Raw genomic sequence first — 17,712 nt, forward strand, 5'->3', positions numbered from 1 at the left:
TTGCCTCCTCTCCCCCCTTAAGCCACTCCTCCTCCTCTTCCTACAACTCTTACTCCTTTTCTTCATCCCTTTTTTCCCTTACCTCCTCCTACTCCTCCACCTCATTGAAATCTACCTCTTACTCAACCCCTTCATAATCCTCCTCCTCCTCCTCCTCCTCCTCCTCATCATCATCATCATCATCAACCTCTACCTACCCATCCTCATTTATTAACCGCCTCCCCACTACCTCCACGCCTCCTCCTCTTAGACCTCTCATTCTTCTCCTCCCGCTCTTCTTCATCCCATCCCCCTCCACCACTACCCCAACTTTGAATCTCCCCCCACATCACCCAACTTCTTCTCTTCCTCCTCCCCCTTCTCTTCCTTAACCATCACTACATCATCTTAGTGAATACAATAGTGCGAATTTTCTACTTTGATTATAACGATAGCTTATCAGATGACATCTGTGTGGTTTGACGCTGTGTGTTGACTTAGAGAATGACTGAGAATTGGGCGAATTCTGAATTGCGCGACGAACCGCCGCGTTCTATTTGAGGAGCGACAAATTCTATAATAGAATTACACCCAACAAAAAAAGAACTTTTGCGAGACAAATATCTCAGGAGACGTTGCCCTATATTTTGAGTTATTTTCATAATGAACTTATTGACATTGGTAGAAATCTGTTTGCGGTTTTACCTACAGTTGTTTGAAATGGGAATACACTATTCAAATTCACGTTATAAAGTCAGTTGAAATTAAAGAAAGGCATTGTTGCCAATTTTCCTTTTTCCCTTCTGTAGCCGATAGTGTCTCAATAATAGTATAAAGTATCTTACAAGTAGACGAATTTAGATAGATGTCATTAGTAGGCATTTAGTGAGATTCAAGTTGAAAACTAATAAATTTTCATTTTTGAGATTGAATATTCTGGAAGCTCATCATATTTCTACATGGTTTACAAACAATTTGACAACGGTACTGAGTTGGGAAAAGGATGGTGCTAACTGCTTTGTCTAATGACCAATGTTAAACAGATGCTGTATACCCTGAATCTCTCGATAGATATTTTTCTCAAGCGACTTCTATGTTTCGGATGGATATGTCAGTCCTGACTACCTAAAAACAGTCGTCAAGTCAGTTTTGTTTTGTAGCTATGTAGAATATGTAGAACTACCGAATATGAAAAGTTATTATTAAATCATATAAGGCCCTGAATTGATGTAGTGCGATCTGAAAACAGCACACCTGAGCCAGCTCAAAGCAAGAATATTTTATTACTACTTCAATTCAATTTTTCTTATATTCGATGTTACATAAAAATAAATTCATCTGCTTCTTATGTGTCCTTGTAATGCTTTTACTGGTTTTAATGATGCGTCTATTTTTCAGTGTTGGTGTCGAAACAGCTAGAACAAAAGCAAAGGCTGGAAAAAGAACTTGAACGTGAAAAGGAGAAGCTACGTTTTATGGAAAGAGAAATTGAACTGATGGAAAGGCGACTGGACGGTGCCTCCACAACATTGTCTACCTCCTCTGTACTCCATTCCCGAGCAAATAAGGTCAGCAATTGTTACACTTTCATCAAATTTATTCTTGATTCACTCAATCAAAGTTGATTACATTACAGTCAGCTGAATAATGCTAGCCTACCAGCAAATAATAATTCAGAGACGATAAAGAACAAATCTATTATCATAAAATAATTGACCGAGCGAAGTGAGGTCTAAGATTCAAGTCGACGGTTTGGCATTTCTCTTAATGTTTAAATGTTTTTATGTTGCGCATTTACGGCGAAACGCGGCAATATATTTTCATGAAATTTGACAGGTATGTTCCTTTTTAAATTGCGCGTCGACGTATATACAAGGTTTTTGGAAATTTTGCATTTCAAGGATAATATAAAAGGAAAAAGGAGCCTCCTTCATACGCCAATATTACCGTAAAAATCATACTATAGAATTATTCATCATAAATCAGCTGTCTAGTGGACTATAATACTACCCGTTCAAAAACATCGAACATCTTGAAAATATTGTATCTTTCCATCAACGTTGTAGACAGTTGCAGCCAGACCTGATAACAGCGCTCACACTCACATTCCGGGACGACACGTCACGGTACGATATAGGACAGAAAGCTCTATGTTTATTTAGGATTTTTTCTAGACATTTATAATTGATAAATTATTTATTAATTTTTGAGAAAACATAACAACAGGTCAATGTAACTCACTGAGCGCGAGGTCTACTGTTCACAGTACTACTAGTAATACCATGACTGCAAAACAAAGACCAAAGACCAAACCAAAGACCTTAAAGCTGCGATTAGACCAAATTTATTAAAAAAATGTTAATAACTCAATCCTTTTAGATTATATTAGATTGAACATAACTTTATCATACACATGATGAACATATGTGTTTGTCAACTTCCGTTCAATCTAATAGAATCTATAAGGATTAAGTTATAACCATTTTGTTAATAACTTTGGTGTAAACCCAGCTTAAAGATGCATACCTCTTTAATGTCTTTGATTGAAACTATAGACCTTATACAAATACAGTAATAGACTGGCTTCTCCACACATCTGTGTAATCACTTGTCAGCTGATTTATGATGAATAATTCTATAGTCTGATTTTTACGGTAATATTGGCGTATGAAGGAGGCTCCTTTTTCATTTTATATTATCCTTGAAATGCAAAATTTCCAAAAACCTTGTATATACGTCGCCGCGCAATTAAAAAAGGAACATACCTGTCAAATTTCATGAAAATCTATTACCGCGTTTCGCCGTAAATGCGCAACATATAAATATATAAACATATAAACATTTAAACATTAAGAGGAATGCCAAACCGTCGACTTGAATCTTAGACCTCACTCCGTTCAGAGCTGAATTCAGAGACGATAAAGATTTGGTTTGAGTAAACAAACTTACAAAGTTTACTTTAAAAAAAATCGGTATTATAATCCAAGAGTTGACTTGAAATTTGGCTTGTAGAAGTCTACCATTCACATCACTGCAAGTGATAATCTCATGTGCAGCAGCCAATAAGAACTCGTAAAATTTTGCGCCGTAGTTTCTCTTGTACTATTGTACTTGAAATAGTCCATGTTTAGAACATTAAATTGAGATAATTTTCATCAACATAATTATTTTAATGTCATCCTTGAAAATTCAGTGTTGGGATCCCAAACTGGGTCAGCCAAAATTCTCTTCCATCTTGTCTTCGCTAGAGTCGAAAATTGTGTCAAAATTTTCATGTGTTGCTCATGCAATTGGAATTGATGACTAGATTAGGTCAGTGATCTATACTATAATGAAGGAAAGAACTGTCTTATACACGTACAAGATAGGAAAATTTCTAACTTGAAAATGACCTATGGTCGAAACTAGTCATTAAAATATTTTAAAGTTTTCAATAATAAAGGGTACTACAAGTTGTTATATTGTTTTTATTAATTTGTACAAAAGTAGCCCATAGAAGTGAAGTGTTTTAGGAAATTATGTTTGACGGTTCATCACGTCTGAACTAAATGGACTGATTAACTTGAAATTTTGCACATAGATCCTTAATTAACCGAGGATGGTTATAGACCTATTTCAATTCTTCAAGATTTCATTACATCTAGTTTTCAGCTTGTCAAGTTCTTAATTAGACCCTTGCGGAGCACGGGTTACCTGCTTGTAGAATATAATTATTAATAAATTAATTTGCATGTGTATAATGTTCGGAAGACTAGTACGTTAGATTTAAGCCTTGAATTTTACATAATTATATCAGTACGCCTGTAAGTAATTTGCACTAACAATTTAGACTACATTGTACTATAGAGAAACAATAGCGTAAGCTTATGCTTAAGCTTAAGCTTATAACAATAGCTTATGCTATTGTTTCTCTATGATTGTACAATGATAAAACTTGATCGTTAAATTAGTACAAGAGATTGAAACATTCATGTCAAATTAGGTTTCAATAGATCCTTGAGTTATTTTAAGATTTGAATAAGTCCTGATTATTTCTTAAATGAAAGTCTGTTGGCTTTTAAAAATTACACTATCAATTTCTGCTACCAATTAGCATTGAATGGATTAAATATTAATTATGTTCAAAGAACAATACCTATATTCCGCTTCTAAATGTGTTTTCGCTCAAGTACTTCTTGAATATTCATTTAAATGAATGATTCATTTTCCAGGTGCAAGAGCTGCGTGATGAAATATTGAGGCTACGTGACGAATGCACGCGTATGACGACAGAAGTCGACCAAAGTGACGGTAAGCTGATTAATATGTTGTCAATATTTCTCATTTCTCGATTTTAATTTCGAATAAACCATCGACAATATCAATCTCACTTACAGTACACTCACTTATTTTATCATTTATATTTCACTTACTGATTATTGTGACATTGCTTGCCTAGTCAACATTGTGTTGTAACAGAGATGTAACAGTTTGGATCAATATCAATCATTTAGCATCTCTATCATGTTCAGAGCATTAATGGAGATCAGCTCAAGGCGTTGCACGCTACAGTCTGCTAGTGCTATTACCTGGCCGTGGGTTCGAATCTCGCTTGAGGCATGGAAGCTTGATCATCTCATAAAATCACCCTCGCACTTTCCATTACCCACACACAAGTAAAAAGCTCATACAGGCATCATCCATAATGATGAAAAAACTTGAAATACTTATCATTCTCATACTTATCGTTTATATTCATCTAGTCTAAGCATTAGTACTTTTTTATAATTATTGGTTTATTGCTTTTGATATTGCAGTGCCTCTAGGCGAGACTAGCGAAGAATTCTACAGGCACAGGGTCTATACAGAGCAAATGAGTTGTCCTGCATCTCTGCCCAATTTCCCTACCCGTGGCGACAATGGTGAGTTATATAACATTCAAATAATTGACACTGAAAACAGAAGTTATAGAATAGATTAGATAATTACTGTATCGGGAGAAATTTTTCAATAGGTTTCTTTTGTTATTCATGTTTAGTAATATGTCAATTATTAGTAATTTTTTTGCTTTTGTTTTTAGAATAGAATTATAATTATATTTCTTTTTAGTTCTATGAAATGAAAAGCGCATCCGCGCTCAGATTCGTTCTTTGCGGATGCTAATCTTTCCATAAAATGTAATTTATATTTATGTTTGTGAACTGTATTTTGAATGGAAATAAATTTGATTTGATTTGAATTAATTCAAAATTTTATCATTACATTCACACAAAATTCTATAATAACATTTAGAAACAAAGAAATATGGGGAATGAAAATTTTAAAAATCATATCAAATGTTTCTTAGCAGCTAACCCTTCAAACAAGATTGAAGATTTTTATAAATTAGCCAGGAATATTGGGTTATAAGTTGAAAATCAGGTGACATATTATCATAGGGTACTGATGGTGTAACCATAGAGAAACGATAGCATAAGTAGATATCCCATGGTATAGGGCGTTCATGTCGCAACTTTTACTGTTATCCCAAGCCGATAGTTCACGTAGTTCTTTCCCATTCAGCTGTATGACGCTGGTAGTCTCTCAAATTGTGCCGTTCATACACTCTCACCCCAACAAAACAGTAAAAATTGACAATAATCGACAGTAATCGGCTTGAGATAACAGTAAAAGTTGCGACATAAATTCCTCATACCATGGGATATCTATTTACGCTATTTTTTCTCTATGGTGTAACTTACTGATATATTTGTATTTTTTGTATATATTTGACTCTTGTATTGTATCTGATGACCTCAGATATGGCTGCAATAAAGTTTCTATTCTATCCATATACACAGCTTGAGGCCATGCGCCTTATGTTTGCAATTACTTTGCCAAATACATAAATGGAATGATTAAGGGCAGAAACACATGAGGCGTTTTTGGTCATGCTTGATAAGAAACAAACAATGGTAAGAGCAACAGGAATATACTCATACTGACTGAACATATGCACGTTGTGGTTGCGTTTAGTGTGAGCACCTACAGAACGTGTTTCAATGACTCTTTCCAGATTTTGTTTCTCGGCTCATGCATGATCTGACGTACACATATTTTCACGCATTCAATGTGATGATCATACCCTAATTCTACAATATTCTTCCCACTTACGTATCTTTCAACCAATAGATCGGCTGAATATTGAGAAAATTTATTTATTCAAGTGTAAGGCCACTAACGGCCAGTCTAAGGCTGACCACTAAAGATGCGATAGTCATGAGCGATACGCATGTACACTCGAAAACCTGAACGAAGCTTTTGTGTCTTCGACGAAGGGCTGCAGGCGATATCACAGATTCTTTGATATACTGTACTTCTCAGTTCTCAAATCGTTGTATTTTTCTCCTCAACTTTTATTCAACAATCATATTATTGTTTAATATAATGATGGAAGATTTTATTAGAAATTGCAGTTTAACCAACTGCTAGAATATTATTACTGTATAGTAATTATTTCAAATATGCAATCAAAGCTGTATAAATATAACTAAGGACTTCTACTACTGTAAATACTGACCAAAGAACTAAATAGCAGTTGGTTAAACTGCAATTTCTAATAACATCTTCCATTTTTGATACCTGGCCGAAACGGCTAACATCATAGTTAAATGAAGCTTTTCAGAGAGTGCCTGGTGGGCAAAGTGTTAAAGCCTCTCCACCGGCAAAAGAGAGGTACCGGGTTCGATTCCCGGTCTGAGCTCAATTTTTGGCAGTTTCAGTCATCAAATTTCCTTCTGATATTTAGTTCTTTGGTCAATATTTGCAGTAGTAGAAGTCCTTAGTTATATTTATATAGCTTTAATTGGATATTTGAAATAATTATCATACAGCTATAATATAATTACTCGTGAATATCTGAAAATTGAAAAAAAATGTATCAAATATGATATACAGTGAGTTGAATGTGTGTTGGTTACAGACACACTACACATACCGCGACACAGCTCGCTGGACCTGAGCGGCAGCGCGGAGCAGCGCGAAGCGGCGGCGGCGACAACAGCCGCAGCCGCAGGCGACCCAGGTGCCGCAGCCGCAGGCGGCCCAGGTGCCGCAGCCGCAGTCGGCGACGGTCCCAGCTGGACGTGTCACGTCTGTACATTCCGCAACCATCCGCTACTCAAGCAGTGTGAACAGTGCGATATGCCGCGCATCAATCTCGGTACTAGCACTCCCTCAATGTCCATGCAGCCGACCCGCTCTCATCCCACTGTCACCCTAATCTGATACGCCTTCCATAACTGATTGTGTGATCGTTTTATGAGTTCATCGATTTCTGCGACAGTAACAAATTGTGTGCTCGTTTTATGAGTTCATCGATCTCTGCTTTTAGCAAGTTTAACACCGATGACAATAACAAATTAGGTCGGTTGAATAAAAGCTAGCATTTGCTTATTAATAGCCTAATAATTTTACTATAAATTATCTGATAATTATGTAAATAATTATTAATTATTTCCGTGGCTCCTACTTTCCTAATACTTTTTCTACGGCTCTTACGTTCAATAGCAGTTGAACCTGACTTCAAATTAATCCAGGGTAAAATAAGCTGTAGTCCCATTAAATTATAATGTGTTGAGTTAATTGCTTATTCTAAATAATTTTCAAGACTTTTGAATAAGTTGTCTAGCACTAAACAGGCCTAGGTCGAACTAGAAATATTCCTGTCACTCTAGTAACCACTCAATGCATGTAGATAAAAATTGACGTAGCAACAGCTGTTAGACCTAATATTTTTGCTTAAAGGAGTGATACTAGTATTGTTGAAAGTCTAGAAGCTGTTGCTACATCAATTTTCATGCACATGCTAGGGCGACCGGAAGTTCCACCGGAGGTTTTTTTTTTAGTTCCATCTAAGCCTAGTTAGTGCTACAATCTTTATTCAACAGAGTCTTAAAATTACTTATAATTAGCAATCGCAAGCTTTTATTCAACCGATCTATAGCAAATTCATCAACTGTGGATGACAATAACAAATTAGGTCGGTTGAATAAAAGCTAGCATTTGCTTATTAATAGCCTAATAATTTTACTATAAATTATCTGATAATTATGTAAATAATTATTAATTATTTCCGTGGCTCCTACTTTCCTAATACTTTTTCTACGGCTCTTACGTTCAATAGCAGTTGAACCTGACTTCAAATTAATCCAGGGTAAAATAAGCTGTAGTCCCATTAAATTATAATGTGTTGAGTTAATTGCTTATTCTAAATAATTTTCAAGACTTTTGAATAAGTTGTCTAGCACTAAACAGGCCTAGGTCGAACTAGAAATATTCCTGTCACTCTAGTAACCACTCAATGCATGTAGATAAAAATTGACGTAGCAACAGCTGTTAGACCTAATATTTTTGCTTAAAGGAGTGATACTAGTATTGTTGAAAGTCTAGAAGCTGTTGCTACATCAATTTTCATGCACATGCTAGGGCGACCGGAAGTTCCACCGGAGGTTTTTTTTTTAGTTCCATCTAAGCCTAGTTAGTGCTACAATCTTTATTCAACAGAGTCTTAAAATTACTTATAATTAGCAATCGCAAGCTTTTATTCAACCGATCTATAGCAAATTCATCAACTGTGGATGACAATAACAAATTGTGTACTCGTTTTATGAGTTCAAAAACTGACTTCATTCGTAATACTAACTGTGGTCTGATTTCAGACCGAAATTCACCTGTTGCAAGTTTTTAATTTTGTGATTATCATAGTCTTATGAGTGTGTGCCCCTATTAGTGATTAACATAGTCTTATGTGTATCTTTATATTATCAGTTCATTGATTTCTGCTTTAAGCAAATGCAACAACTGATTTCACTTGTAGTGAATAACTGGTTTGATTTCAAACTGAAATTCACCAGTTGCAAGTTTTTAATTTTGCGATTATCATAGTCTAATGTGTGTGCTCCTTTCATCCTCATTGATTTCCGCTTCCGCCCTCTTTGTACGACTGTCCTCTTTCCGATTTTTGAGGAAGTCTTCTATGAGGTTTTTGCAGTAAATATGTTCCTCGTCGACCCACGAATTGTAATGGGATGACCATCCTTCCCATTTCACAAGATACTCAGTTTTGGCGTTGCGCTTCGTCCTGGCATCCAAAATAGCTTCCACTTCGTATTCACTACTGTCATTGCTCTTTTCTTCATCATCGTCCTAATTTTTCTCTTCCCTCTTCTCTTTCACCTCATCCTTCTTTTTCTATTCAGTCTGCTTCTTCTTTTCTTTGTTATTATCTGGCTCTTGATTCTTTAAAAACTCGTCGATGAGCTTTTTGCAGTTCAAGTTAGATTCCTTTTCCCAAGTGTCATCATTTGAGCCCCAGCCTTTCCAGTGCACAAGATATTCGGTTTCACCTTTTCTGGTTTTTCTCATTTTCACAATTCTATCTACCTCATACTCCATGTCCTCTTCCTCGTTTTCATCTTAATCTTTGTTCTCTTTCTCTGAAGTACTTTTCCCTGTCTTCTGCTTTTTTAACACGTGGGTTTTCCCTTCTTATTTTTCTTTTCCTCTTTCCGATCTTCTTCTTCGTCTGATTCGTTCTGCTCGTCGCTAAAGTCTGAGTGAGTGTCTATTATGCCTTGGTAAGAAGCACTTTGGAGTATGGATCCATGGCTTGGAGTCCTCACTCACACCAAAACATTCGGGTCATTGAAAGTGTACAGAACAAGCTGATGAGGTTCTTATACTTCAGAAGGTTTGGTAGGTCGTGTCCCCTGGGGTTCCCCACTCAGCAATTGAGGGATCTAATTTAGCTTTTGGTGAGAGATCGTTCGTTAGGACTGTGGAGGCTAGACTTCAACTTTTTCAAACACCAGCACAGCTGTTGAAAGTTATATGTATGATATAAGCATTATGTACAATACATTGCAATACATTACAATACATTTGTAAAACTGTGAACTATATTGTCCTCGTCATAGTCAACAATCCAGAGAAGGCAATCAATACTTCACTCTCACACCCTATCTCTCACACACATTCACTTTTCTCTTACTAGCCCACCCTTAGTTCAAAGTGACAACAGTGTTGGTAGAGACGGGTAGTGGTGTCAAGAGGAAACTTTGACCTTGAGAGACCCATTTTCGCTTGGGGAACTATAGTAATTTTAACAACTGTGACTTGCTCATAATAACTTAGGCTGATTATTAGGCTTATTGTAGTCTGATTTTAGACCGAAATGTACGAAATTTAAATATTGAGTTTATTGTTTATTTAAGTTTATTCAATTTTGTGATTATCACAGACTAATTTGCTCGTTTTATGATTTTAATAACTGATTTCACTCTAATAACTGTATTTTGAATACAGCATGATTTGTGACAGTGTTTATGTAACACAAACCTAATAACTTTAGCTTCCTGCTAGAACGCCTTTTAATATTGACTATTGTTGGAACCCAAAAGTGTTCCAAGTTTCTTGAGTTATTGATTGACATCACGAGGTCATTTCTTATCTGAAATTACTCCATTATTTACACGGAGGATTTATATAGATGTAAACAAGTACCTTATACTAGTACATTAACAAGTACCTTATTAGCTGTAACCGACTCCAGTACATTATTTTCATGGATAAATGGAATTATTTTTGGATTGAATGAAATCATAATTTTCACATGAAACATTTCATGAAATCCAGCAAGATATGAATTAATACAAGGTTCTGCAGAGTGACTTACATAATTATTATAACCTTTTGAACTTCATTAGCATTTAAATTGAAAGAGGAATAGTGCAAGCTAAGCTTGGTTTTTCTCTTTCAGATTATGATATATATTATTATATATCATTGTAATAATTTTGACCTTTCAATCTTAATCTATGAATTCATTTCTCTTTTTCATTGATTTTTTTTTATTGAAGTTCTGTCTATTTCAAGCACCCATTTCTTATCATATTCCTATTATTATTATTATTATCATCATCATCATATCAAATAATAATTATCATATTATAATCATATGAAATAATAAATTCGAGTTTTCATTGCTCGGTGAAATGCAAGAAAGAATAGGTACTTTGAAAAAGGAATCCAATAAAAAAAGAAAGAAATTTCTCAATTGAGTGAACTCAATTTTATTATCTATTATTATAATTATATAATACTATTGCCTTAAAATTGCCAATAAACATATCATGATGACTTATTATCAGGTATTTGATTGTTTATTAAGTGGTCAGTTTTATTTTGTGACCTTTGTCAAATTGTATAGCATTTTATTCTTTCTAAAAACCAAAACAGTTTTGTTTTATTGTTGTTATGAATTAATAACAACTACTGTACATAATAATAAGCTGGGTTTACACCAAAGTTACTAACAAAATGTTAATAATTTAATCCTTATAGATTCTGTTAGATTGAACGGAACTTGACAAACACATATGCTCATCATGCTCATAATACGTTATGTTCAATCTAATAGAATCTATAAGGATTAAGTTATTAACATTTTGTTGATAACTTTGGTGTAAACGCAGCTTTAGAGTTAATATTTTTGTAGTTGAAAGCTTTAGTAGGTACTACTTGAATGGGCCCCTTTATCTTATTGTATTTCCAGTACATTGAGAAGTTTGGAAATTCCAAAAATAATATTGTTTGATTTTACATTAATATTTGTGTGAGTTTGTTTATGTGTTTCCATTTGCATGTATTAATACGTATTTTTGTATCAATATACTAAATATGAATGTACGTATATTGTATCAATATAAATGTATAAGGTACTATTTTGATATAACTGTTCTTTAAGAATAATTGGTTATGAATTGTGATATATTTAGATATAATTGTTTTCAGAATGATTTATACGGTTTTTGTATACCTTCATGGACAATAAACTGTTATCTGAACTGTTTAATTTTTTATTACATTTCACTATCACAATATCAAATTAATGATTGGGAGAGAATCAACAGGATAAACCCAAACTGTTTCTCTCCCTAATTCTGTTTAAAATAGAGACCTGTAAAAATAGATTTTGTGTAACAGAAACCTTTTGAAACAACTCAACTATTGTTCATTTCTGGTGATTCGCTTAAATTATTTATTGACATATTACATACATTCTGCAAATAAATTTTAAATACAAACGTATTGCCTCACTACATAATTATAAGACAAGAGTTGATTTTGTTACTCTATACGATTACTTTCATTCTTTTGAATGAGCAACTCACTTTTGCGTGAAATTTGATATTCATCAAATGAGACTCTTCAACATTAAGAGGTGTGAGTAGAACTGTTAGAAAAAGTACTGAAATGAGAGTGAGAATAGAAAGAAAAGTAAAATTGAATGAAAAAGACTAAGAAATTGTCGAAAAAAACCACAGATTTATTGATACTTAGAAAGACCGGTTTCGGTTATTACACCATTGTCAATCTCTGATAAACTAAAGAAAAAGAGAAAAGTAAAATACTGAAAAGTTAGAGTGAGAATAAGAATCAGAGAATGTAAGAATAATTTTTATTCATTCTATTTAAGAATGCGCATTAGCTGATTAGAAAGTTTAGCTGATTAGCTGAAGTTTAGAAAGTTGTATCCTAATTTGTAAGTAAAACAATATTAGAGGAGATTCGTAAATCTCAATATTCAAATAAGTTAGTCAAAAACAAACTCTTCTTGCATTTGAAGCATGAAAGTGTAAGAAAACCAGACTTTTTGTATTTATGTAAATTATAAATCTTTTCCTGTAATTGATATTCCAATTTTTTATGGAACAAACTGAGAAATACCTTGCATTTTATTAGTTGGTTGAGGTAAATAAATCCATTTTGATACATTAAAAAAATGATACAGAAATGTCGATATGCAAGGTTGATTGCTAGTTCTTTTAATGAAATTATTTTATATTGCATCTTCCACACCATTCCAATGATTCATTGTCACTACATGGCAATGCGTTCACATAAATAGTGCAAAATTTCGAACAACCACCAACTCTACAGTTTTGCGAACTGTAGCACTAAAAATTTCTTGTTTTCATGTGCCATTCTGTTCTACGGTAGTCGAAATAGTTATTTGTGCAACTAGTGCTCAAAGTGACAGTTTGCTTCACCGAAAGAAACGTTTACGCACGAGCCGTAGGCAAAGGCGGAATGGTTTCTTGAGTGCAGCAGACGAACTTTGCTCACGTATTTCACATTAAATTTTTCCTACAGTTACCATTGAATATGAAAAGTGGTTGATTATGGGTAAAATTATGGCTGAAATCCATCAAATGTTTGTCTGTATAATTTTGTTATTAATAACAACTTTGATTTATTTTAAACTTGATAATCCAATTGCAAATTGATAATCGATAATTCATTCAAATTAAAATTAAATTAATCCAATTAATTTGAGAATTTGAATAATTTTGAGTACCGTAAATCTTAATTTCTAAATAATTTTTCAACCAATCTATTTATGAAAAAATATTATTTGAAATAATGAATAATTGATAATATTCAAAATATATAATTTAATGAGTTCTCATTCTTATTTATTTGAAAATCAGAAAAAAATATAGACAGAACTAATTCACATTCAAAATACAAGCCAACAATGTCAACAGCTGATTGGGATGGCTGCAAGATAATACGCAAAGTATTAAGAGTACGCAAAGTAATACTTTGCGCACTAGATCGGAAAAGTGATTCTTTGCGTTCTGTAATCAGTGCAGGAATGCCCACTTTTCAAGGTATCTGTAGGAAAAGTTTTTTTTCCTGATTCAATTCAATTTTATCGTATTGCTTTTGTTCAGGTGTCTTTGGAGGAACGCAGAATATTCATATTCACGTCACACATCATAACTTTCCGTCAAGAAGTAAGTGAAAATTTATTTATGAATTTTTAAATTTTTTCCGTTCAGCACCGGTACTATTGAAAGAGATACTGTGGTGGTTAAAATATTGATACAATAGAAAAATAAAAATGAAGATTATTAGTTGGTGTATCCTTTTTGATTGTTACTATTATTGTATATTTCATCCACTGAAGGGTAAATTTAGTTTGGTGTTACCGAATATATTTGATTGGTTGATTCCAAGATAAGTTGACTTTCAATCTAAACTAGACTTTGTATTCCTATTTTTTAAAAATTCGACTGAGTCATTGTCAATACATGGCAATGCGTTCACATAAATAGTGCAAAATTTCGAACAACCACCAACTCTACAGTTTTGCGAACTGTAGCACTAAAAATTTCTTGTTTTCATGTGCCATTCTGTTCTACGGTAGTCGAAATAGTTATTTGTGCAACTAGTGCGCAAAGTGACAGTTTGCTTCACCGAAAGAAACGTTTACGCACGAGCCGTAGGCAAAGGCGGAATGGTTTCTTGAGTGCAGCAGACGAACTTTGCTCACGTATTTCACATTAAATTTTTCCTACAGTTACCATTGAATATGAAAAGTGGTTGATTATGGGTAAAATGATGGCTGAAATCCATCAAATGTTTGTCTGTATAATTTTGTTATTAATAACAACTTTGATTTATTTTAAACTTGATAATCCAATTGAAAATATTGATAATCGATAATTCATTCAAATTAAAATTAAATTAATCCAATTAATTTGAGAATTTGAATAATTTTGAGTACCGTAAATCTTAATTTCTAAATAATTTTTCAACCAATCTATTTATGAAAAAAATATTATTTGAAATAATGAATAATTGATAATATTCAAAATATATAATTTAATGAGTTCTCATTCTTATTTATTTGAAAATCAGAAAAAAATATAGACAGAACTAATTCACATTCAAAATACAAGCCAACAATGTCAACAGCTGATTGGGATGGCTGCAAGATAATACGCAAAGTATTAAGAGTACGCAAAGTAATACTTTGCGCACTAGATCGGAAAAGTGATTCTTTGCGTTCTGTAATCAGTGCAGGAATGCCCACTTTTCAAGGTATCTGTAGGAAAAGTTTTTTTTCCTGATTCAATTCAATTTTATCGTATTGCTTTTGTTCAGGTGTCTTTGGAGGAACGCAGAATATTCATATTCACGTCACACATCATAACTTTCCGTCAAGAAGTAAGTGAAAATTTATTTATGAATTTTTAAATTTTTTCCGTTCAGCACCGGTACTATTGAAAGAGATACTGTGGTGGTTAACATATTGATACCATAGAAAAATAAAAATGAAGATTATTAGTAGGTATATCCTTTTTGATTGTTACTATTGTATATTTCATTCACTGAAGGGGAAATTTAGTTTGGTGTTACCGAATATATTTGATTGGTTGATTCCAAGATAAGTTGACTTTCAATCTAAACTAGACTTTGTATTCCTATTTTTTAAAAATTCGACTGAGTCATTGTCAATATTGTAGAACCGTTCCATAATTGAATAAAAACACAAAAATGTTGTCAAATTCTACACTTTTTTATTTAGTACACGACCAAGGTTTCGTGACCACACCGGTCACATTTTCAAGTTGACATTAAATTTTCAGTCAACTTCAAAATGTGACCGGTGTGGTCACGAAACCTTGGTCGTGTACTAAATAAAAAAGTGTAGAATTTGACAACATTTTTGTGTTTTTATTCCTATTTTTTAAAATATCATTCCATATATTTCATTTTTTCTAATTTCAATAAGTAATGTCTTGAAATTAAATTTAGTAAATTTTTCAGTTTATAGGCCTACTTATTGGATGAAGAGATGTAGAAGTTTTCCCAACTAAATGAATCAATATGAAACTGATCTTGTCATCTCCTAAAATTTGTGATTGTGGATTTGACAATTTTGTAAAATACATGATTTGTGGAATTGACAAAATCGTTTCTACAAAAAACATATTCTACAAATTTCCAAATCATTCACAAATAATACAGTATTTAGTCTCTCTCCTTCTATTTTTCAACTGATCTTGTTAGAATATAATTCTTAAGTCTGTAATTTTAATTATCTAGTCTGAATAAAAGCTTTTTGGTAGGTCCACTATAATTTTCATTTTTATAATTTCAGGAGAAGCACACAGTTGGGTTGTATGACGTTTCTTCGGAAAACTTAACGACTGTTTCAATTATCAAGACTTTGGTACGAGTAAACCTTTTTTGTTAAAGTGTCATATTGTACAGATAAATCATTTTGTTTACTACACACTGAATAATTTTATGAGATTGGCTACTCCCACCCTTACCCTCTAAGTCATTAATGACTATTAATCAATATTGATTCATATTCACAGAGTTTTATATTGAGAAATTAAATCTAGACCCTTCATTTCGATACAATAAAATACAATACATGAGCATGTATTGTTCAATCATAAATATTCCAGAAATATGGTTGGGCTAAATATGTGTGATACTTCCCAGAGTAACTTATATGGCATATGCGACACTTTTTACACATTAGCTATTTGCCCAAAAGATGAGCAATTTATTAATTTTTTTAATGATGACGACGTATTTAATGATCATTAGGCAAAAATCTAAATTAGGTACTTATTTCTGTGGACGATGTATTTTTAAATGATATTCGATATCATAATACTTGAAATTATTTAAAAAAGAATTAAATCATGATGCTTGAATGAAAAAAGATCAATCATTTTCACAGAAATTTCAAAACAGGAGATACAGTAATCGTATATATGTATAAATATCTCATCATAGACTAGTAGTTCTGTGAACAGTAGACCTCACGCAGTATTCTCATCCACAAGTACCTGATTGAAACTATAGACCTTATGGAAATACAGCAATAGACTGGCTTCTCCACACATCTGTGTAATCACTTGTCAGCTGATGTATGATGAATAATTCTATAGTCTGATTTTTACTCTAATATTGGCGTATGAAGGAGGCTCCTTTTTCCTTTTATATTATCCTTGAAATGCAAAATTTCCAAAAACCTTGTATATACGTCGACGCGCAATTAAAAAAGGAACATATACCTGTCAAATTTCATGAAAATCTATTACCGCGTTTCGCTGTAAATGCGCAACATATAAACATTTAAACATTAAGAGAAATGCCAAACCGTCGACTTGAATCTAAGACCTCACTTCGCTCGGTCAATAACATCCTAATATCTCAACTTATCTCTATAAAAATCCATAATTTAGTGTGCTTCATACTCCAAATTGACTACAAAACAGATTCATCCTTTGAAAAGAGTAAGGAATAGTGGATTTCCCACTTTTTTAAACTTTACAAAGTCTTCTTCATGCTTGAAACTTTGAATTCCAAGAACTTGTTTGTTCAATTGAACGCATTTTGATATCAAACAATAAGAACAGGTGTCGGTGCAAATGAAGGATAGAATGAATAATTAGCATACGGATGCGGATTTGCATATGGCGTTAGTAATGTAACTCATTAAACCAACTAACGGCCCGTGACTTTCATGGCTCTAATTACAAGCAGACTTGTGTCCGATGTTTCAAGAAAGTTTTACACAAATAGTCTTGATTTATTCTATCAATAAATTTGCCAGCACTAAGATTGTTCGTTTTCCTCGACCTAAGAATTGTTTTCCAAATTAAAAAATCTATACCCTAAGCAGAAATATCCCTGACTATTTTTCTTAATATTAAATGAGAAAGACTTGGAAATTGTCAAAAAACCACAGATTTATTGATACTTAGAAAGACCGGTTTCGGTTATTATACCACTGTCAATCTCCGATAAACTCCTCTGATAATCTCTTGTTTATCAGAGATTGACAATGGTGTAATAACCGAAACCGGTCTTTCTAAGTATCAATAAATCTGTGGTTTT

At 33.2% G+C, this 17,712-nt stretch overlaps 1 protein-coding gene across 1 annotated transcript in view; it reads left to right on the plus strand.

The window, feature by feature from the left end:
• Positions 1–16,087, plus strand: part of LOC111054910 (TGF-beta-activated kinase 1 and MAP3K7-binding protein 2) — a 32,826-nt gene extending 16,739 nt beyond the window's left edge. Inside the window, exons 3-8 of the mRNA XM_039419545.1 lie at positions 1,378–1,547; positions 4,191–4,269; positions 4,776–4,880; positions 6,920–7,159; positions 13,737–13,799; positions 15,953–16,087. Of these exons, the coding sequence (XP_039275479.1) occupies positions 1,378–1,547; positions 4,191–4,269; positions 4,776–4,880; positions 6,920–7,159; positions 13,737–13,799; positions 15,953–15,978 (683 nt within the window). The 3' untranslated portion in view covers positions 15,979–16,087. The remainder of the gene's footprint in view (positions 1–1,377; positions 1,548–4,190; positions 4,270–4,775; positions 4,881–6,919; positions 7,160–13,736; positions 13,800–15,952) is intronic.
• The last annotated feature ends 1,625 nt before the right edge of the window (positions 16,088–17,712 follow it).

Source organism: Nilaparvata lugens, chromosome 1, assembly GCF_014356525.2.
Source record: "Nilaparvata lugens isolate BPH chromosome 1, ASM1435652v1, whole genome shotgun sequence".
In the NCBI taxonomy this organism is placed as follows: domain Eukaryota; kingdom Metazoa; phylum Arthropoda; class Insecta; order Hemiptera; family Delphacidae; genus Nilaparvata; species Nilaparvata lugens.